The sequence below is a fragment of the Gymnogyps californianus genome, chromosome 4, assembly GCF_018139145.2.
Source record: "Gymnogyps californianus isolate 813 chromosome 4, ASM1813914v2, whole genome shotgun sequence".
Classification (NCBI taxonomy): Eukaryota; Metazoa; Chordata; class Aves; order Accipitriformes; family Cathartidae; genus Gymnogyps; species Gymnogyps californianus.
The window spans coordinates 26,073,874-26,097,825 of NC_059474.1; the positions used below are offsets into that span (position 1 = coordinate 26,073,874).

The 23,952-nt window shown below is 36.6% G+C and overlaps 1 protein-coding gene across 3 annotated transcripts in view; it reads left to right on the top strand.

The window, feature by feature from the left end:
* The window catches only part of WDR19 (WD repeat domain 19), a 54,777-nt gene that overhangs the window by 26,128 nt on the left and 4,697 nt on the right, over positions 1–23,952 (top strand). For 2 of the 3 annotated variants that reach the window (XM_050896512.1, XM_050896511.1), the window contains exons 16-32: positions 23–227; positions 793–952; positions 1,571–1,681; positions 1,955–2,064; positions 3,159–3,216; positions 4,140–4,286; positions 4,382–4,464; positions 5,964–6,047; positions 7,152–7,298; positions 7,730–7,854; positions 9,256–9,368; positions 10,263–10,331; positions 12,908–12,985; positions 18,387–18,483; positions 20,590–20,714; positions 21,390–21,471; positions 22,115–22,265. In XM_050896512.1, the coding sequence (XP_050752469.1) occupies positions 23–227; positions 793–952; positions 1,571–1,681; positions 1,955–2,064; positions 3,159–3,216; positions 4,140–4,286; positions 4,382–4,464; positions 5,964–6,047; positions 7,152–7,298; positions 7,730–7,854; positions 9,256–9,368; positions 10,263–10,331; positions 12,908–12,985; positions 18,387–18,483; positions 20,590–20,714; positions 21,390–21,471; positions 22,115–22,265 (1,945 nt within the window). The remainder of the gene's footprint in view (positions 1–22; positions 228–792; positions 953–1,570; positions 1,682–1,954; positions 2,065–3,158; positions 3,217–4,139; positions 4,287–4,381; positions 4,465–5,963; positions 6,048–7,151; positions 7,299–7,729; positions 7,855–9,255; positions 9,369–10,262; positions 10,332–12,907; positions 12,986–18,386; positions 18,484–20,589; positions 20,715–21,389; positions 21,472–22,114; positions 22,266–23,952) is intronic. The other variant, XM_050896513.1, reaches the window with a different exon arrangement.

The following is a 23,952-nucleotide window of genomic DNA, read 5'->3' on the forward strand; positions in this document are numbered from 1 at the left end:
TCTTCCTGATCTTTGAATCTAGGATCAAAGATTATTTTGGCAGGTGGCACGGAAGTCCCCTTTTCCCATAAACCTTTGTTGTTGTATAATGGAGAATTAACTTGTCAGACTCAGAGTGGAAAAACAAACAATATCTATCTAAGCACTCACAGTTTCCTTGGCAATTTGAAAGACTTTGGACCTAATGAGCTGACACAAATGCTTACTCAGACTTTAATGTTGAAAAGGTACATCTGCGTTTTAATTATATTATGTAAATTGTTTTCTTCTCTGCTTATAGCTCAATACAGCATATCCTGATTATTTAAAAATGTCATGCTGAATATTGATAAATTAGATTGATCCATGAGTCCATGTAGCTGTCTATGCAGACCAAGCAAAATAAGTGACCGAGTGGCACTTTATTTGTTTTTCCACTGTCAAGTAAAAGCTAAAGTAATTTTTTTCAAGACTGATTTGGGGTTCTATGACAGTGGCTCTTCCAAAACTGGCTGAAGGTGCTTCTTGCATACTTCCCTCCCACTGTAATGAAGCAATGCAAAATTAGTATATGGAAAGAATGCCAGAGTAGGGAAAGCAGATGGTTTCCTGAAAAAGTGTGGTAGAAACAGGAGAAACAGAACTGTAAGTTATGCATTTATATTTATCCTTTCTTCCTGACACATCTGTCCCTCCATGGCTTAGAAGTAAATGCTTTTTATGTTTTCCCTACTATTATTAGGGGAAAAAAGTGTTAAGAGGGAATTTCAGGTATGAGTAATACTAGTTTTAAATGCGTTTTACCTTCTGTAGGTTTTCTGAAGCATGGGAGGTGTGCAGACTTCTGAATGACCAGTCTGGTTGGAATGAGCTGGCCAAAGCTTGCTTACATCATATGGAGGTGGATTTTGCAATACGTGTTTATCGGACATTTGGTAATGCTGGGATGGTGATGTCACTAGAGCAAATAAAGGTAAAATGTAAAGTCCCTTTTAAATAGGAAATACGGTAATTTAATTCTTCTTTAAGAATTGCTGAATTCTTTTTTTTGTGGGGATTTTGTTTGGGTTTTTTTTAAATAGAAGGTAAATTATTTTCAAGGTAGTTAATAGTTATAGAGGAGAAAGCGTCCAAACCACATGACTCTTGCTTGGTTTTCTCTTGAAGTGGTTGCAGTCTCTACTGGAATGCACAACATTCCTTTCTGCATTTGCTTGAGAGCAGCAGAATATATTCATGTCTCGGGCATTTGGAGGCTCTTTTTTCCTTTGTTAGTTTTAAGAAAATGTTTAAGGCCGCTATTACTATTTAAAAAAAAACAAACCAAACAGATTGCAATTATACATCTAAAAGTGTGCATGAAATAGTACCTTAAAAACATACTTCTGCAAATTGCTGATTTTAGACAGTTAGCTGTAGTGGCTTTGAGCTACAGTAAGAAAGTGAGGGCTTTTTCTGGTTTGTAGAATCTGATACACATGGTTGTAAAATGTAAGGGTATTTTGGTTTACTGTGCTTACTAGATAATGTTACTTATAACAATATTTTTTTTCTTTTGGACTATTTTTGCACCTATTACCTCTTTTTACAGGGAATAGAAGACCACAACCTTTTAGCAGGACATCTTGCCATGTTTACTAGTGATTTTAATCTGGCTCAGGATTTATATCTGGCATCCTCCTGTCCTATTGCTGCACTTGAGGTATTCATTTAAGATGTGTAAATTTTTTTCTGCCGTTTTCATCTCCACCTTAATGTTGGAATATTTTACCTTCTGATAATTCTGCCCTTTTATGGTTTTGTTCTTGCCATTGTGTGACTGACAGACTTTCTTTTAGGATGAATGTGTCTGTCGAATTGTCTGAATCTTTCTAGAATACTAGCTCTATATTTGTATTTAGAATAATATAAAGTTCATATTAGAACTCAGAATTTGATACTTGCATCAGAAAATATTACTGTTCTTTGTTAATAGATGCGAAAGGACTTGCAACACTGGGACAGTGCACTTCAGCTGGCTAAGCGTTTGGCCCCAGACCAAATCCCTTTCATATCAAAGGAATATGCAGTGCAGCTTGAATTCACGTAAGTTCTCCTGTAAAGTTGCAGTATAAGAATATTAAACCAATACTCATGCTTACTAGAAGAACATCGAATTGAGATACTTCAGCTGACTGCATTGTTGAGAGAGGATTCTGTGAAGTCTTACAGCTGTAGTACGAGGAACAGTAGTTTTGTGAGGAATACTTCATGCTAGAGACATATGTTAGCAAATAATAGTTACCTTTGATTAATTTAAGTATATCTGGGTTCTTTGCAACTGGTAGGTCCACTATGTAATAACATCATGTACTAAATAAATACTTTGTTTCAGGCAAGTGCTTGGAAAACAGAGAAAGTTCACGCCATTTAATACTTCTTACATTGGACAAAAGCCTTGCCTTTTGCCTGTCTTTCCTTAAACACCCAGTAGCCTTCATTTTCTTACATATTTTAGGTAGAGGAGTGTCAGATTTCAAGGCTGCCAGTCCCTGAAAGAGAGAAGGTATTAACCATTTGCCATGATTTTAAAGTCTATTTTATAGCTAATTCTTCCCAGATGAAACCTGGTCTGTTTAATGTCTAAACCAAGAGGAAAAGCTCTTATCTATTAAGAGTTTTTAGACAACTCCTTCCCCTGGCAGTGCCCCTGGCACTGAGAGAGGACACTTGTTGGTCACAGAAAGGAACAGAGGCAGTTGAAGCAATGCAACCATCTCTAACTTGAGTTCTGAATTTACTTAAGGAAAAAAAAATTGCCTTTGTTTTTATGTTGCAAAAATTCTAAATAATTTTAGAAGGTTAGTTTCATTTATCTTCCAGAAAAATATGGAAGTAGAGATGAGATTATTGAGGTGTATTGTGCAGATAGATTCTTTGCCTGTCTTTCAAGGGAGGTTTATTGGTCTCAGTATAACGGAATTGAGAGATGGACTGCCTCTTTGACTAATAGCTTGATAAAGTGCACGGAAAGTGCCATGACATACTGTGTAACTGTCCATCTTTTGTGTACTTCACATCCTTGTATGGAGTCATTATGTCTAAAGCAAGATGGATACACGTATAACCTGTGTGGTAGGAAGGTAACCATCTCTTCCTATTAAAAATATTCTTCCATATAACTTCCTGTTTTCTTTTAGGGGTGATTATGTTAACGCTCTGGCACATTATGAGAAAGGAATCACTGGAAACAATAAGGTAATTCCTTTTTAGTAATGATAGCATTTGTACTATCATACTACACATTAAGTTGTCATGTTTCAGACTCATATGAATTCAGATTTTTTCTATTCAGCTCTAAATCTATGTGACTGTTGCTTTTGGGATAGTAGTCTTTGCACTTCTCTTATTTTTAATATACAGAATGATGCGTTGTCTAGGTGTAAAGCAGTATTGCCGTTGTATTAACATGGCATAACGAGTCTTAGGTTTTTATAATTTGAGCAGTTTCATAATAGATGTGCAAATGTCAGAGAAAATATTGCTAGGATTTTCATTGTTATAACAAAAGTCCTAATTATTCCTTCTGTTCTTCTTTACTGAATTGTTATCTATATAAAGACAAGCAAGGATTGTGTTAGAAAATAAACATCGTATTCAGTAGATCCTACCTTATTCTGGCATTATTTCCCCTAATATTTGCAAAATGTTTATTATGAAGCAGCTTAGATGATAATAGGGGAACATAATAGGGGAAATAGCAATGTTTTCTGAATTCAAGCCATTTGGCTTTATGAAACATCAGTGGCCTTACCACCTTTAAAAAAAAAATAATAAAGGCAATATTCTGCTTGTAGTTTCTCTTTTTCTCTACTGTTGGTTTTGGAGGAAAGAGGAGAGTAGTACTGAGCTGTCTGTAAAACAGATTCTTCTCATGTATGCTTGGTCTGGACAGATCTTGTAAGTAAAATGTAAAAATTAAAGACAAAAGAAGAAAACTAAGCCAAGTTCTTCTAAATAAGTGGCAGCTGCAGCTAGGCAAGAATTTTGAGACAAAATTTGGTTTAACTAAGTCCATGTAATGTTTTGTTAATTTGTTTCAGTGCTTGGTTACTGTGGCTTTTGTGACCTGATATTTCTGATGTATAATGTATAGTTACTGCTTTTCATTTGATTGCCAGTACCAGGAACATGATGAAGCTTGCCTTGCTGGAGTGGCTCAAATGTCCATTCGAATGGGAGATATCCGTCGAGGTGTAAACCAGGCCATTAAACATCCCAGCAGGATACTAAAAAGAGACTGTGGAGCTATTCTGGAGAGTATGAAGGTATTCAAAAGAGTTAATAAAGCTAAGGCTGAGTATGTGAATTTATTCGTAATCTTAATTTAGAAATTATATTTTAATGATTTCCAATATTGTAGCAATTTTCAGAAGCTGCTCAGCTGTATGAAAAGGGACAATATTATGACAAGGCAGCATCAGTATACATCCGGTGTAAAAACTGGTAAGTACAGGTTTCAGGGAAGTGTTACATTTCAGAAGGCTTGCTGTGGTGCTCTTTGGAAAAGAATGATTTTCTGAATAGCACAAATGTCTCATCAATTCTGTTTCATTGATTTTATTGTTCCCTCCCCCAAGCTTAAACAAGGACAGTGTTCTCTCAGAAGCTTATGTTGTTTTAAATATAGTCTTACTGTAAATGGGAGATAGTCTTCCTTTTTTCTTTCGTGTTATGTTTAAAGTTACCTGCAGTTTCGAGTCCTTTGTGTGTGTGTGCATGTGCACACGTGCGCACTGAATTTAGTAATTTTATTCGTGTAGTTACTCTTTAGTTCATTAAATTTCTTCAGTTATAAAATACATAGCTGAGACTGAATATTCAGACAGTTGGAAATGATTCTAAGTTGCTGGTCCAGGTGGAGTCTGTATCATGAGTAGTCAAAATTGCTGGCATTATGTTAATACATTTTTAACTTTTTTTAAGTGAATTTGATTATTGTCAAGTTTCCAGTGGAAAAGTACAGTTTACTGAGAGATTTAAGGGCTTAATTCTTGCCTAATTACATTTTATGGACTTCTAATATTAAGAATTGATTGGACCAGAGATCAGAAAGACCCCTCCTCTTTCGTACGATTGCTCTAAAAATTAGGTTGGAATATTATGTTCATTTACTAAGGAAAATTTTATTCCATCATAGAAGTGTCAGTGGCATCAGAACGAACCGAGAGAACACTTCATTAAGTAGGGTAGCTTGCATATAATGATAGCCTTGATTTGGAAAGTCGGAGGTACAGGCTTTGTTTACTCTAGCAGAAGGAGGTTCAGTTTGGGGAGTGCTCTGTCTTTTAGGCAGAGAGGTGAGATTTAAACTCAGCCTTTCTTCAGTCTCTCATATCCTTTGTCTTGAAAGGCCCACTGCATAGTTTGCTGGCTTTTATAGATCATATCACTGTGTACAACTCCTGAAGCTAGATTTATGGAAGGACTGACACAATTCTGTGTTCCTCCACACTGCTGTTATGGATGTTGTCGCTCAGAATCAGGTTCTAATTGCCTAGTCCTCTGTACAACCTATGGCCTTAAGCACACGATCACGGGAGTAATCACAACTGCACCTGTACTGGTGGTCTTTTGTACTCTTTTGCACATTCTTTCAGGTTACAGTTTTAATACTGTGCTGCTTCTGTAGATTAATTAGAGAATATCAGAGGTAAAAATTGCTGGTCTGACACTTCTTATGCTCGTACATCTCAAACTTAAAAAAGAGAAGATACTGTCCTTCTTTAAGCCTGTATGTTCATGAAGCAGTCTATAAATTCCGGTTCTTACATCTATAAAGTACAGCTTTTTGAAAAGATTAAAGTGCCTTCAAAGCTTATACATTATGTTCAATTACTTCTTTTTTAGCCTCCTTTTCAGTGTTGATATAAATATGCCTATTTTACTGGAGAAAATTTGAAACCAGATATATTTATTAAATAACTATTATCTTGTCTTTCTAGGGCAAAGGTTGGTGAACTTCTTCCTCATGTTTCATCTCCAAAGATTCACCTCCAATATGCAAAGGCCAAAGAAGCAGATGGGAGGTACGTTTGAATGCTTATCTTTTTTTGTAAAACATGTTATTATTATTATTGTTGTTGTTGTTATTCTTATTATACATTACTCTTTTTGTAAAATAAATTAAAAGACAGACTTTAAATTTTGCATAAAATAGCCTTGTGAAAATGGATTCTGAAATATGTAAACTTAAGGTGTTGTGTAAAGATTTTAAACATAATCTAAGGACCTTCCACTAGTATGAAAGATGTGTTTCTAATTGATTGTTTTCCTGTCTAAGCATTAATATCTTTTTAACAAAAATCATCAAAGGTTTTAAAGTACTGCACCCAATGCAGTATTCCACTTAGTAGAGTACTGAAGTTCAGTTGGTTTCTAACAGATCCTTAGCTGTGATATTTAAAGGTCATTCAAGGGGGAATAATCATGAAAGAAAATTTTTCATTCTAGAACCAAATTACTGTTACATCTTAATGGCTGCACTTGCAAAATATTGAATAATGTGAAATTATTGGCTGAAATGAAAGCCCAAAATAGGTTATATTTAATCACAGAATGTAGTTTCTACTAGTCCTTACCTGTAAGTAAATGTGCTTCAGAATAATGCTACTTTATAATACGAAACAGCACCAAAGCTAAATGTTTCCATTGATGAGACTAGAAAATGCTATTTGTGTCAATTGCATGGTGTGAGAAATTTCTTGATCTTGTTTACAGAACAGAAAAGAAGTCTCATTTTTAAAATTGTACAACTAGTTATCATCTGCTTGTTTTTTATTGTTTTCTCACTCCCAAGTTATTTCTTATGGAACTGATGGAACAGATGATGTTTGCTGATGGAACAGATGAACCGCTTTTAAGATATACCAAAAGGGATACTGGCAGAGTAGGTCAAAAATAGTATGGTGGCAGACATTTTTCTGTTGTCTCTGCCTTTCATTCTCCCAAGAGAAAATGAAATAGAGACAAAAAAACATAGTAAATGCAGAACAAGGCTATTACATGCAAACTGAAAGGAAGGTGTCACAGAGTAACCTCTCAAAAATAAAATACTATATGTTTCTTTCACACCGTATTGTAAAGAGTTACATAAAAGTTAGAAAAACTGATGTGGAACCATTATTTTGCAGGTACAAGGAAGCTGTGATAGCTTATGAGCATGCAAAACAATGGGACAGTGTAATTCGACTATATTTGGATCACCTTAATAATCCTGAAAAGGCTGTTAATATTGTGAGGGAAACACAGTCTCTTGATGGAGCAAAGATGGTGGCCAGGTAACAATCATATTACGCAGGTTAAAAAAAAAAAGGGTGAAAGAGGCCATACCTATTGGAAGTTGGTGAGGCTTGCTAACGTATCAGACTGTGGTTATTGGTACTTGGCCAGTGACTATATATTTCAGTTTATTGATTTGAGTTCTCTAAAATTTGGGCAGCTAAGCAGGTACTGATTTTTTTTCTTTTTTTTAATTTTCTGATTAAAATTATATTAACCTGAAGTAATAAGTTTAGACAATAATAAAAGTTGCCATACTGTATTATTTATACTAAGTTAATTTTAGTAACCTATTTAAAATATTCAAGATGTAAAAGAAATTGAAAATGTATCATATTTGTATGCCACAAAATATACCATATTCCTAAAACATTTGGTGTATTCATTATGCTAATTAGTACTAAGGTATTAATTTGTTCATTCTGATTAGATTCTTTCTGCAGCTTGGTGACTATGGTTCTGCCATCCAGTTCCTGGTCATGTCGAAGTGCAATAATGAAGCTTTCACATTAGCTCAGCAGCACAACAAGATGGAGATTTATGCTGATATCATCAGTGAGTATTCCAGATCAATAGTTTGCTTGCAATATGTTTTGCTGTTCTTTTAATTGGTTTAGACCAATTTGAAATCATAAGACAAAGGGTGTGAAGTTTTGTTTCCCAGCCTTTTCCATTTCGAGTCACCATGGACAGATTTGGCAATCTGTGTCTAATTCAGGCCTACAAGCTAGGCTTTGCTTTCAGCTTAGGTATTTCCCTTGGTCTTCAGTTTAGGTGTTTTCAAATCTTGCTTGTGCTAGAGCTTTTTCTGTTTATCCGTAGAGATAAAGCATTTGTCTAGACTATTTTCTTGTGTCTGTTGAGGAATCCCTTTCTTTGACCTTGATATATGTAGTACTGCTTTTCCAAAACTGAGAATTTTACTGGTACAGGTCTTGATTTTTATCCCCTTTTCTTTTTTTCATGGTTCCAGCTCTTTTCTTACACGTATATGTTACTCGTCTTTCCTTTTTTTCCCTTTACAACCCTTCATGGCCTCCTCTTGTCTCAGTGAGAGACAAAAAGGAGACCTTCCCAAGAAGCTGACTTACTTTTACCTCAGGCCATCAAGTCAGTCAGTGGCCAGCTTGTCAATTTGCAATAAATTTTATATTTTTCACCTGTGTCAGGCACCAGTCTTTGTGGAAACAGTTCCACATACATATCTACCAAATTATCTCATATTTTCAATTAATCTCTTCCTTTAAAAAAAAGTATTCTTGTTATGAAGGTTATGATAACTTGGCAACAGCTAGCTTGGTGATGTACTGTTGCAGCTGCTTGTCAAGGTGGCCACTGTTGTTCTACTGTTCCTTATGCTTTCTTCCTTCTGTCCTATCCAAAATAGGATATCTCAAATTGTAATCTAAGTGGGTGGGAAAAGGGTTTAAAACTAACTTTGGAGTAGTGGCTGTCTTTGGTTTAGATGTGTACAATAAAATGCAGTCTTGGTTAGAAGACTAAGTAGTATTCCCTGCTACCACATGGATACATTGGTCCTGATAGTCTTGCTCTGTATAATACAGATATACTTGCATATTCTTAAACTGTGAAAATAATTCAGGTGATAATTTCATAATCACTTGCTCTGTTTTATTGTTGCCAAGACATAATGGAAAAATTCATTAGTAGGTTGTAGTTATGCCATTTTATGTCTGTTAAAAAAACAGAAATCCCATTATGGTGTAAAACCTATGGAAACAATTATTTCACTCCATTTATTATCTCCTAATGTCTGACATTTAGTCTGATGAAATAGGAAAAAAATGTATAAGATGTAATTTGAGTGTAGCTGGCTTTGGTTTTTTTTGAATGTCAGTAGAAAAAAACCCATAGAATAGGAATTTGTTCCTTCAGTAGGGTCTTTATCTTACTTAATAAGAATACTGTGCTATCATTGCTATCTATCTGTTACAGGTTCTGAAAGTACTACCAATGAAGATTATCAGAGCATTGCACTATATTTTGAAGGAGAAAAGAAACATTTTCAGGCGGGAAAATTTTTCTTGCTGTGTGGTCAATATGGACGGGTCAGTACTTAAAACATAAGACAGTGATAGTTAAACGTTCATAGAAACTGTTCAAAATACAGTACTTCAAAATCAGGGAAGTTCATAGTAGACTTTAGCTGCCTTAACTGATGACATACCGATATTTTTTAAAAGTGTAAAAAACGTAAGTAAACTATTTATATTTACAATTATCTACATTGTATTCTGTGAATTATACGCTGCCATGCACATTAATTTTTCATAGCAGTAGAGACTCCAGGTGGATCAATGATATACTGTTCTCAATGAATCTCTAAATGTCATGAACACAGAAGTAGAATTTATTTATATTTTATTAGCTTGACCAGTGAAGACTTGGTTGCTGACTAATTAATTCATATAATACTGTAGCATGACCTAACTTAAAGCTTTTTTTTTAAAAAGGAAATATGTTTATTGAAGTATGTCAATTGACACACTTCCTTTTGATCAGTTACAAATCAGTGAAGTGACACTTACTAAATGTTTGAGTTTTGCATACTGAAGACATACCCCCCCAAAATTACTGATTTTTGAAAATTACAGCCATTGTAGGTGACCGCTCCTTCAACTGGGGCATAGGGGGGGTCCAATGGCACATTAAACATTAATTTCTTCTCACCATATTGCTGTGAACATCTTTCACAGTTAGATGAAGGTATACACTAGAATTTGGCAAAGACTCAACTCTTCTTTCTTGCAGGAGTATCTGTAAGAGCAGCTGCTACCTGTATATAGTGTATGTGGTTATCCTTACGGCTGTAAAATACAGTGAAGATAAGCATTCGGTGTGCCACTTGTCTGTCAAAATGCAGAGAGAAATAACTTGATAAAAATTAGGAAAATGTTAATTTCATGTGTCTCAGTTTTAACTTTTCTTCTGTATGATTTTAGGCATTAAAGCACTTTATGAAATGTCCAAGCACAGAAGATAACTTGGCTATAGAAATGGCAATTGAAACAGTAAGCAACTTTGATAAAACAAAAAATTCTTCATCTTTTCAAGAAGTTTACCTTCAGTATTGTGACATTTTCTAGCATCAGTGAGTGTGTTTTGACAGATTGCAAATATAAGGAAAACTGTATCAGTAAAGGTGATATCTAAACATTAAAAAAGTAGAGTAAGTTACTACTGACACCAGGGGAAAACGTGTTTTCAGTCTTCAAAGGAGGGTTTATGAATTCATTCAGATTTTTGTGGTTGTGTGTCAGAGACACCTGAGTTTGGAATTTTCTTTTTTAGCAATATCCATATACTATTTTTCAGTTTTGCTGATTTTTCCAGTCTGCACACTACGGTTGGAGAGGTCAATATGCCTCCATTCTCGCTCTCTGTCACAGAATCACAGAATAGTTGAGATTGGAAGGAACCTCTGAAGGTCATCTCATCCAACCCCCCTACTCAAGGAGAGCCACCTAGAGCTGGTTGCCCAGAACCATGTCCAGACAGCTTTTGGATATCTCCAAGGAGGGAGACTCCACAACCTCCCTGGGCAACCTGTGCCAGGGTTGGTCACCCTCACAGTGAAGAAGTGTTTCATGATGTTCAGATGGAACCTCCTGTGTTTCAGTATGCCCATTGCCTCTGGTCCTGTCACTGGGCACCACTAAAGAGAGCCTGGCTCCTTCCTCTGAGCGCCCTCCCTTCAAGTATTTATGTAATTAACAAGATCCCCCCGAGCCTTCTCTTCTCCAGCCTCAACAGTCCCAGCTCGCTCAGACTTCACTCATATGAGAGATGCTCCAGGCCCTTCATCATCTTAGTAGCCCTTTGCTGGACTCTGTCCAGTACGTCCATATCTCTCTTGTACTGAGGAGCCCAGAACTCAACACAGCACTCCAGATGTGGCCTCACCAGTGCTGCCTAGAGGGGAAGGATCACCTGCCTCGACTTGCTGGCAGCACTCCTCCTGATGCAGCCCAGGATACCATTAGCCTTCTTTGCTGCAAGGGCAGATTGGTGACTCATGTTCAACTTGATGACCCCAGGTCCTTTTCTGCAAAGCTGCTTTCCAGCTGGGTGGCCCCCAGCATGTACTGGCGCCTGGGGTGGTTCCTCCCCAGGTGCAGGATTTTGCATTTCCCTTTGCTGGACTTCATGAGGTTCCTGTCAGCCTATTTCTCCAGCCTCATCGAAGGACCCTTCAGATGGTAGCACAGCCCTCTGGTGTATCAGCCACTCCACCCAGTTTTTTATCATCAGCAAGCTTGCTAAGGGTGCGCTCTGCCCCGTCATCCAGATCAGATTGGACCCAGTATTGACCCCTGGGGTACACTGCTAGTTACTGGCCTTCAAATAGACTTTATATTATTGATCACAACCCTCTGGGCCTGACCATTCAGCCAGTTTTCAGTCCACCTCACAGTCTGCTCATCCAGCCCATACTTCATCAGCTTCTGTATGAGGATGTTATGGGAGACAGTGTCAAAAGCCTTTCTGAAGTCAAGGTAGACAATATCCACTGCTCACTGCTCTCAGCTTCCACTGTTAGACGGAAGATCAGTTGCAGCATCAGTCTTACTAACACCTTTTGGTTTTCATCCTTATTATCTCTAAAAATCTCTTTTCCATCCCTAAAAAAGAAGAAATTTGGGATGGAGCAATCTTTGCTTAGTTATTTTGCTCACGATCTTCAAAATTCTGTAGTCATCAGGTCTCCAGCTCATGCTGCACCTCAGTACATGTGAACCTACTCTGTTTCTTGAGATTCCTTTCTAGACAATATATGCTAGAAACCTGCCTAAGCAGGCCCATTGCCAGCTTCCATCTAAACATCCACTGCAACTTTCACTTTCTGTCGTTCAAACCATGCTCAGACTGCCTCTCTTCCCTTGAAGAACCCACAGCTTTGAAAATCTTGTTAGGTATCACTAGAGCTTTTTCAGACTCCTAAACAGTAGACCTGACTCTGCTTAGAGCTAGCACAGCCGCTCTTGAGGCCTTCCATCTCACAGAGCTGTTGGCGGGGCTTGTAAGACTGAAGTTTGAGGTGTCTGATGCTTTCCTCTGCATCCAGATGTTTCTGCCCAAATGAATAAACCAAAGGCTATGAAACAGCCCAAAGACTATTGCTGCAGTTGTACCACATGTATCCTTGTGGAATCTCAACATCTCAGCTGTATTTTTGAGACTGTCTCTTCAACTGGCCAGATAGTGCTGGCTATATTCTAGTGATGAGCACTGAATATTCCTCTGAGACACAAATTGTGCTGGGTTGATAGACATAGCTTTGTGACAGCAGGCTTCAGCTCATGGTCCCTAGATTCAGACGCCTTCCCAACACTGAAGCAGAGGAACAGTTCATGCTGGTAGAGACCTATTTAGCTATAATCCCCTGACGTAACACATTAGAAAATAAATATGAACTACTGCACGTCAAGGCTGATGAACCAAATAATCATCTGGTTTGAACACACTGAACTAAAAAAATCATGTTTTAAATCTATCTAGTTTCAGTGTTTTTATGGAAAGCCTCCTTATGAGTAAGTATTTTTCCTTTCTCTTTCATATCATAATTTCTTCTGTCTTTATTTAATAGGTGGGACGGGCAAAAGATGAAGCCCTAACAAATCAGCTGATAGACTATCTTATGGGAGAGAGTGATGGCATGCCCAAGGTATTGTATTTTTAACACTGCTATTGTGTCACGTTGCTGTGCTACAAGATCTTTTGAGCTTATTTTGTCCTAAAATTTTTGGTAGACAGGTTGTGGTTTAGCTTGGTTTCATTAAGGAGCAAGACTTACGATCACTCTATGAGTCATTCACCCAGTAACTTCAGTTTCAGAAAGATAAGAAAGGAAGTAACTATCTTAGATATAATCATCTTTCCCCAAGCTTTATGAAAGCAGGTATTTGGACAGAGGAGATTCAAATTAACGTTCATACTGAGGGAGAGAGACAAAACTTAGCTGTTTGTTCATGCCAGTTAGCCAGCTGGCTGTTGCCCTTCCCAGATGGACAGTCAGCATGTGTGTGTCTCAAGACTAGCTTACAGCACTGATCTCTTCTTGCAGTTGGTCTAACAGTTGGTCTAACTGTTACAGTGGGAGAAAGTAAGGTAGTAAATAGGAGATGAGGACAAAAACCCAAAGGTGATCAGGCTACATTAGTTCCTGTTTTCACACATCAACACAAGACATAAAAAGTTGTGGACAGATTTTCAAAGTCACCAGCTCCCTGTTGATTTCTGAAGTGATTAGTGACCATGTTTTCAAAATGAGCTTAGCTGAAAGCAACTCAAAAATTTGCCACTGAGATCACTTGAAAATGTAACAGCTTCATGTGGATGCCCATGTGGCAGCTGAACCTTATTTAAAAAAAAAAAAAAAATCTTTCTTTTTGGATTTCTTATTATGTAGAAGTATTTAGTTTAAAGTTTGAATTGATTATTCATAGTCAGTTTCATCTGTGGATATAGGCTGTAGTTCTATAAACTAAAACACAGTTTCTGTTCTGTGTGGGAGAATAAAATTACATATTTAATTTAAGATAGAAAATTTTAAAAAAGAGGAAGCGTATTTAAAGATTTTTGGTGACAGACCTTCCTAACAAAGTTTGGTTAACAATAGGAGAATAAAATACTGTGGACACTGATTTTTATGTTTTCACTCATCACTGTCATAGAAAATCTTTGGATCCTTAGAGCCTTACATTTTTTTCTTTTATACTATTTAGGAGGTGCTTTGTGAGATAAGAGGTGCTCTGTGCTATGAGGCTTCTCTTAATGTCATGTGATCAATTAATAAAATTTAGAAAGGACCATTACCCTTTCTTCCAGGTTTCCTGCTCCTTTGTTAAAAGCAAACCATTCACTGGGTGTAATAAAAGGCTTTTGGCAGACTGGTAGACAATTTCATCCTTTTTTCTCTTGTATATATGGATTTGGGATTTGGAAGATAGTTGCTGACAGATTTTTGTGTATTAGTTGCCAATGCCATAGGTTTGGTAATAAAAGAGGATCGTTCACAAACTAAGCGGAATATAGATTAGATCTGTGCTATATATACAATACAAGAAGTAGATTTTTACCATATTCTGTTGGTATGATTTTTTTCCCCCCCAGGACAGATTAAAAATGTCCACTGTAAATACGATATTAGACATCAGAACAGCTGTATTTGAGGTTAAGATGACAAACAGCTCTTTTGCAGAGTGACTGCTGATGGGCTATCTGCTTTCTCTGAGTTCGAGCTATAGAAAAACAGGCTTCACAGCCCATTTTTGGCTTTGATGTCCATAGAGCTTATGGTATATTCAATCACGTTTGGGCTTATGTTCATGGAACTAAGTGGCTGAGCCACTTCAAGTTTTACTGCCTGTTACAGCAGAGCTTGAATGTGAGCTAAGTGGCGCTGCACCCACGTTTTTCTACTGTGAAAGCCAGACCTCAGGTGCGGACATTGCGGTCTGCAATTAATTCCTTAGGCAAGGAATTTAAGGTCTCATACAAACTCACAGTAAATAGAGTCAGGTGCAAAATGATGGGTATGGAAGAGTAAGTTCTGCCATACTGAGGGGAGTAAGGTATGGTAACGATGGAGATGACATGGTCTTGGTGCAGTAAGTTTATTTCACCCCTAATATTACAGCTGTGGTTTATGATTCTGTTGGGAAATTAGAAATTCTGGCTCTTTCCTCTTTGTATGGTGCCTAGGGATTAAGGGTTTGATATTTTAGACTTTTAGAGACACTGGACAGTTGATGACCAGCCAACTTTGCTTTTATAAAACTAATTAAAAAAAAGAACAAAACCCAAACCCCCTCTATCTCGTTATTATTTACCTCTTATTATTTACCTGTAATTTGAAATGTGAACATTAATAAAATTATGAGAGAAGCAAAACATAGTGAAACAAATGAAATTCAGCTGCAAGAGACCTGAAGAGAATGAAGCTGTTGGAGGCATTAGATGAAAAATCTGTGCAGCATCAGTGTAAGCAAAAGTAATTTCATATTTATGCTGAAAGTTGGGTGGACAGAAACTGTAGCATCCAGTCTCTTTTCTAAGAGTAGCAGCCTAGCCATCTGGTTGAAAGAAGTACATAGGACTGGATAAGGGAAGTGAGCTACAGTATGATCTCCATAGTGAAGAGGTTCTAAAGATTTTAGAAAATACTTAGGAATTTTGTGAATGTCGTAATTGCCATATTTAACATTGTCTTGAACTCCGATGTAGAGCTTTCTTTTCCTTGTTTAAAAGCTCTCTCTTGTTCTTCTGAATGCTTTAATCCAATCTGCCATAGTCTCTCTCAGTGAGTAACAAAATTTTACTTTATCAAATCATACATACTTGTTTTATAAATCTGCTTAAAAAACAATTCATCTTTATCCTTATTATGCTATGGAGACAGTGTTTTTGAAATTATCAAGCAAATGGGGTTGTTTTTAGAGAATAGCAGCTTTTATGTGGTGGTATTTTTGTAAAGCTGAAAGTAAGAGTGAACTTAAAATAGCCAGGCAGCAGAAACTTGCTAATCCTTTCAAGCATTGATCTTCAAACCAGGTCATCGCTCACAGCAACCTGATTGCTTTAAATCTTTCGCAGTCAACAATTATGTGGCATTTTAATGAAGTACCATGTTATCAAAATTACTATGCTTACCAAAATTTTGCTACACTATTGTCTGACTAATTATAAACTATTTCTTAAATGTGTTATTGTGTCAACTATTGTTATTTGTTAACTTTAACATGCAAAGATTCTTAATTTGTCATGTGTGTTCTTTTGTAATTTTTCAGGGAGCGTTAACTAGCAAGGTTCTGCTGTTTTCTGTGTGCGTATTTTCTAAGTACATGTGTTTTAAAAAGCAAAACTAAATTGAAATCACGGCTATCTAATATTAAGATCAGTTAGACTGCAATAATAAATTTTTCCAAAGACCTTAGGAAATGTGTTGTCAATTGAAAATTCCTTCCTGCATTTTTTGCTTTTAAAATGGCTGACTTTAAAGGTAAGAATATGAAAGTAAAACATGAGACTAATTTTTCTTAAATGCCTTCTACTTTTATATTTTTTTCTACATATGGCTGCCATGTAAGTCATTTAAATATATAATTTAAGTAAAATATAATCAAGGACATGGCAAATACCATATAAGACCACTGGTCTGTGCTGGGACAGGATCCTTCTGCTGCGGCAGGAGAAAAGGGAGAAGCAGCCTGGATGGGGAAGAAGTGCAGCCTTCTGCTATCATCAGTGGAACGGCCATCTGTGGTCATTAGGGGGTGTCAGAAGTTGGGAAGAATTACATCAAAACCTACCATTCATGATAATTTTTGTTTTACCCCACTCAGGGAATAGCAATTTTACTTTTTAAGGTAGTTTACAGTGGATAAATAATATCCACTAATATAAGTAGTTGTGGTTACTTTATTATCCTGATAACTATTTCATTATCGTTAAATTATGGTTCTTAAGATGTTCAACCTTTTGATCATGTGTTACTTAAAATTATTCTCCATCATTAGTTTAAAAGTAATTAATGTTGGTCACTTAATGTTTTTCCTTATATTGCAAGTTAAAAAGAAGAATTTGACTTGCCTTTTTTCTTTCTGTATGCCAGTCTTTCTCTCTTTCTTTTATTTCTGTGATTTTTCGTCATTTTTTTCCTTGCCTCAAGTAGGGAGTTAATCTTTGCAGTCATCTTCTTTATAAGGAAATGTCTTTATATCTTTCATATTTCTGTTCCTTTGAATTTCTGCTTTTTTCGCTATGTGTTTGAGACTTATATACAAAACCCACACAGTATTCCAGAGAACAGCACAACATTGATTAATACAATCCTTTTAAAAGACGTTTTTATACCATCTTAACATAGAATACACATTGTAAGTGTTTCGTTTTACTACTAATATTGCAGAATTAGTTGGTTTGGTTTTTTTGCTAAGCTGTCTATAAAGCTACCAGTGTCTTTTTTTTTTTCTGATTTGTATATTTAAGTTGGAATCATACCATTATATACAATATTTCAGCTTAATTTAATCTTGATTTACTAGTTAAAAGGTTATCATGCACAAACTTTGCTTTTTATTGATCGCATTTTAGAAATCACTGCTAAAGATATAAAATAGTGACACTAGCCCAGGGTTTTTTTTTTCAGTTAATAGTTCCTTTTCATCATAAGCAAGTTTATTTTATTTTGTATTTTAGCTGTATTTTTAGGAATGACCTCTTTTGAGGATTTTCTCAAAATCCTTATGAAAGACCAATTCTGTTTTCTCTTGTTGATTTTTTTTTTTTTAACTAGTCTGATAGAAATTTGAGTACACTTTACAAAAATAGAACTCATGTTTGTTTTCTTCAATACTGCCATCTTGGTTTTTTAAAGTTTTGTTTTTAAATTATTTCACTAATTTGCCTGCTGTTGGATTGCCAGTTCTTGGGTGAACCCTTTGCTACATTTGCCATTCTTGAATCATGTAATATATCAAAAGTATATAGTATAGCAAATTATAAACTTTATGCATTTTGTTAGCTGATTGTCCCCTTAATTTTCAATTTTTCAGCTTGGATGTCTGCCATCTGGTCCCAGAACAATACACTCTTTAATGGCCAGATTTTGTCATCCTTATCCACACTAAGCAATGTTTGCATCTAGATCCGTAACACAATTTAAACATTTTTAGCAAGATTTCGATTTCTAAAAGGAGTCCTTTGGTTCTTTTCTGACACCATAAATGCCTACAGGTCTGAAGTCGTTGGGTTTCCACCTGTACAACTCTCTATGTGCCTAACGGTCTGTGGCTTTCTGCGTCCATATTGACAGGGCTTGGCAGCTAACTGCCACGGCTCAGTCAGGGTCCTCAACGTGGGTGTTTACCTGACTGTTCTAGCGGCCAAAACTCGCAGGTGAACGTAGCATAGCTAAAGCGTGTTGATACAAAGAGCTCTTCATGAAACAAGTCAGCTTGTCTGCTTTCTTTAAAGAATGTGGTGGTGGGATGAGCAAGTAAAGAAAGGGAATACAGCAGTATGTATTCAGTTAGTATTAATTGCTTTTGTATGATTTAATTAAGGATGCCAAGTACCTATTCCGCTTATACATGGCACTAAAGCAATACAGAGAAGCTGCCAGAACTGCTATAATAATTGCCAGGGAGGAGCAGTGTTCAGGTAAGTCTGTTTTCTCTGATGTGACAGCATCTCTGACACTACCTCCTTGCGGTACTTAGGGTAGTTATTAATATAGGATTATACTTAGAAAAGACATGTATCAGTGCTTTTAATTATATTCAAGTTTAATTTTGAATTTGAAGTAGCCTTTGTGAAAAGGTTGGGCTCATGCCTGTATATTAAATATTGGAAGAAAAGAAAATTGTGGAAAATATCTGCATTCCTCATTACATTCAAGTAAACATAGTGATTAAGGTTGCCTGCAACTTTACTTTTCTGTATATCACAGATCTTAGAACTGCAGTTTCTACATGCAGTTTCCGACTTGGATACTGATCCTTTAGTCTTTGCACATGATTTTTTTCAGTGGGAGATGTGCACAGGAGATGATTTCTGTTGAAGGATCAGACACCTGCTTGCTTAAGCCCCTGTAATAGGTAGCTGAAGTTAGAAACAGAAAGAAGTAATAAGAAGAGACAGGACTAGAAGCAAAATAGCTATCACCTCCATTATTCACTATCCTCTGTAGCCATGGTAACAGCCCTACCATAACACTGCTTGCTTTTCATTTCAAGTAAGTTAAGAAAAATATCTATAAAGGAAAAATAGCAGCCTCAGGAACAGTCCAGGCAAATTAACATTCATGGACTGCTCCTCAGCATTGGGCTAAGGAGTGGAAAATCTCTTAAACCCTTGGCAAGCATGATCTCCCAATTCATCATAGCAGTGAATAATGCATTTGTGCTGATTATGTAAGCAGGAAATGTAAAGGCTCAAGGCTTTAAATTTTTTTAGCTTCAGCTTCTCTGAATCTGAAAACTTATATCTAAAATGCAGTATCCCATACTGTATTTCTTATTCCCTAATAGTATAGATGTGTTCTGCCACAGTGTAATAATAAGCACAATATTTTTCTCATTAAAATCACCAATCTTGCAGTAACTGTTTCCTCTGCAGGGGCACAGTTTTAGATTGTCCCCCTTTTCCTTCAGGAGATTTCAGTGAGGTTGATTCTGAAGTTTGCACCAATATAGTTTGTTCTTTCCTTAAAAATCCATTTAAAAAATAATATTTAAGTCATACTGTTTGATATTTTCCTTTGGGTATGCCATTTTATGTGCAGTTTTCCTTTCAGTTGTTCTTATGTAATCACATGATTTTAAGACTGATCGTATTATACTGAGAGTCAGTAACACAGCATGAAAAATTAATGTTGTTTTCCAGCAACTAATACTGGAGTGATATTTAGCTGCCTCACACAAATTCCACAGGTTGATTCAATTGTAGTGTATAACAACACATAACAAATTGCTCTTTAGAGCGAAAAAGCTTGCTGATAGAGAAATCTAGAGAGAGAAAAGAAAAAAGTTTGCTGAAATAACTGAATCTGAAATTTCCTGTAAATGCCTCCAACTGCAAAGAGTATACTCTAATGCAAAAAAACCCACCCTAAAAACCCAAACCAAAGCAAGAACAAACAACTAGCTAAGAGTAGACTAACCATACTAAACACTGGTTCAGCTACGTTGATGATTTAATGAAATCCTGTGGTTTCTGGACAATCCTGATAGTAACCTTGAAGCAGTATAATCTAGTGAATTAACATTCAAATTTTAATTATTTCTCTGACAGGTTTTGGGTTGGTTTGGTTGCAGAGGCAAGGATTTGCCAAAGCAAATGATAAAGTAAAAGTATGTTAAATTAACATTTAAACAACAGCTTTTGAATATCTGACATTGAAGAACAAAAAGAAGTAGTATCTCTAAATGTTCTAAAAATACCTTTTCTCCTTTTATTGTGGAAGCAATGTATTGGATACAGCATCTTCCATTTTTAAAGTTTCATTATATGAAATTGTCATCCACATACATATTTTGCTACTGTTTAGATGACTTCTCCAAGTGTAATTTTTTTTCTTATTTAACTCCCTGGCTGATATTGTTTAGAATACTGTGACAAGCAACTGCTTGTGACTTTCCAAAGAAATTGTCATGCAAAGGTTTTGCTCTAAGAATCAACATAGCTTCCTATTCAGTTTCCATATGTCATTAGTAAAGCAACTGTTACGAAAATTAAATTTACTGTTCATTGTTGTTTGTTTTTAAGGAAACTACCGAAATGCACATGATGTTCTTTTCAGTATGTATTCAGAGTTAAAGACCCAGAAGATTAAAATTCCTTCTGAGATGGCTACAAACCTTATGATTCTACACAGCTATATTCTAGTGAAGGTAAAGAATTAAGAAACTGAATTTATACGTAAGTTGCACAGTCTCTGATTTATTGAACTGTACATATGGATGCTCTGTATACATAAATTACATTGTCATGTAGGTTGTATCACAGAATCCAAGTGCATGCTAACAGCAAGCTTCAGGAGGACAATCCATGGTTGTTTCTGCCTCTTTGATTAGCATATTCTTTTTTTAAATACTGAATAATTAAAAACCTACATATGGCTTCCTGTATTTCTTTTGGATTCATACTTACAAATGTTATGCTACTAGTACAATTATTATTTATTTTTTATTATTATTATTATTATTATCCATCAGCAGATCACTGCTTTTCTGTAAATGAAATTAAGCAGGGGGGCTCAGATGATTTCTAGTAGTTAACCTATGGCCCATCAGGATATCCATTCAGCCTACAGCCAGCTTCTGGCCTCCCTCTCTACCAGCAGTGAGGCAAGAGCAGGCAAATAGGGGGCTGAAGGCCAGACAGACTGTTCTGGGAAGGAGCCACTATGAAGTCTCTGGTCCTTTCTCTAGTGCATGACACACCTCTGCTCAGTTTTGGGAAAGAGCTGTGGGCGTGCAGCTCCCAGAAGGATGAACGCCAAGAGCAGGCTGCAGGAATTACTCTCTAAAGGCTGCAGTTAATTCGATATGATTGTTGTATTCCAGACTCACGTGAGACGTGGCGATCACATGAAGGGAGCACGTATGCTTATACGTGTAGCCAACAACATCAGCAAGTTCCCATCACGTAAGTGCTGACAGCATAGAAGAGCATGCTGTGCTCTACAGGACAATTCATTAATCATTGCATTAGAAGGTACATTCTCCTCCTGTGATCCTGTAGGGCACATGACAAAGTGTAAATACACGGTGTGCTCTGCCATCCTCCACAGGATGGCTCTTTGGTACATGGCCTCCAGGATGGGTTCCTCACCAGCAGTTTGATCTGTCCTCACCCGCCGTAACTGCAGTACTGAGCTGCCTGAACCACACACAACGTCTCAGGATCGTATGTTATGAACAGACTGGTTCTGTGACTTTATGGCAAAATTTTAATCGATCTTGTTTTGAAAATACTTTTGGGGTTCATGGAAAATGTAGACTAAAATGTAGACTTTAAACAGTGCAGACCAGATTTGGGAGAAATTGTTATAATCAAAACATTCCTGCTGCCATGCTGAGCTTCAGGAGTGCAAGGCAGTGAGAGGTGAAACCATGATTTTCTTGTATATGGTTACAGGAATTGCACAAACTGTGCAACTGTGTACCATGAGGAAGAAGAAAAATACTGTCATTTTTCATCAGTACCTTTTTAGCCGTATTAGCTCAAAGGCTTTCAACATTAATATTGGTAAATAAATATTTGACATCATTGTTTCATTCTATTACAGACATTGTGCCAATTTTGACTTCAACTGTAATCGAGTGTCATAGAGCAGGATTGAAGAACTCAGCCTTCAGTTTTGCTGCTATGTTGATGAGACCTGAGTATCGTAATAAAATAGATCTTAAATACAAAAAGAAAATTGAAGCAATGGTCAGGTGAGCAGTGTTAATTTGTACTTTCAAATGTACACAATATGAAGGCTTTATTTGTAATGTTATTTTTGCTCGTAAAGCCTACGGGCTTTGTCCTGTTTTCATATTATTTCACTGTCTCAAATTTGGAAGGCTAAGAACCATTTCCCCCCTCCTCTGAAAATTAGAGGCTCTTCTGTTCCCTTGGATGTGATAAACCTTAAATGCTACGTGCATGTAAAATGCTTCCTAACCAGCAGTAACATTTTCCATCTTGTCCATACAGATGTAAGTGCAGCCATACAGCTTTAGTTGTTCTCTGGTTAAGAATGTACATGTAAACTGTTAGCTACTACAGCATCAGCAGTATGCTCTTCTGTGATTTAGACTACTGACTGAATGGCTAAGATAAAAAAGAATGGAAGGGCAAATAAAATAGATGAATTCTTGATATTTTCTTCCTTATCTGATGTTCTGTTTTGATAGATCCTAGCCAATGTTTTCTGCCAGAGGAGGAAGCATAGGTGAGCATGTAAGAGCAGGGCAAGCATATGTAATGCTTTTCTTATTTATTCTACTAGCCTCTAACCATTTTGAGGCTCAGGGACTTGCTGAGCCCATATGGGTGTGTTAGGTATTTATTAAGTCTCTAAGCTCTCCATGAGCTTATCCAATATCTCTGCTTGAAGCCATGTAAATTTTAGCGACGGGTGACTCCTGTGACAAGAAGTTCCATTGTGTCAAGACTGGTCCCTAGCTAGTTTAATGTGATGCCTCGTAGTTTTCCTCTTGGGAGAGATCTAGCCTTTTCTGCATCACTTATGATTTTATAGACCTCTATTTTTTTTTTAATTTCCCCTCTATCAGTCATATCTTTTCAGGACCTGAAGAGTCTCAGCTTACATAGCTATTCTTTTATGGATACTGATCCTTATGGCCTTTCTCTGAAACTCTTCTACAACCTTTTTGGAGGAGGCAGGACCAAAACTACACATTGTGTTTAAGATGTGGGCAACCCATGGATTTATGTAGTAGCAGAATGGCTCTGTGTTCCACTCTACTTGATTTGCTTCGACTGTTTTTAAAGCAAGCTGATGTTTTCATAGCATGTATTATAATCACAAGATCCTGCTCCTAAGCCACAGCAGTTTGGAGGCCATCATCTTATACGTGGAAACTTTTTTCCAACAGGCCTTGCTTTGGCTTCCCCCGACCCTTGTATTTTCTTGTCACAAAGTTCTTCTGGAATTCTTTGAAGGTGGCTCTGGCCCATATCAGTCTGAATATTACATACAAGCTGTGGCATCACATTATTTTAACTTATATGTTATGAGCATTGCAGGACAGCAGTAGGTTACCACAGATGTGTACTGTGAAAACTGTTTATCCTATTCGGTTTAGTATCTTTTAACCATTTTTTTTAATTCATGCAAAGTTCTTCCCTATTACCTGCTTGTTAATATTTCTAGAACATTCCAGTAAGCTTCTAAAATATGACATCAATGCTAAAAGCCATGTTGACTCGTTCTTAATCTATCAATCATGTTTATCCATACCTCAGATTTAGTAAGTGGAGACAAAGGAGCAGACTATGGCGAGGGAAACATACATGCCCGGCTAATAAAATGAGAAATTTGCTTTCTACAAAGTGTCAGGAGAACTAAGGAAGCCATCTAATGGCCTCCAAGGTTACTAGGCTAAACATTAGAAT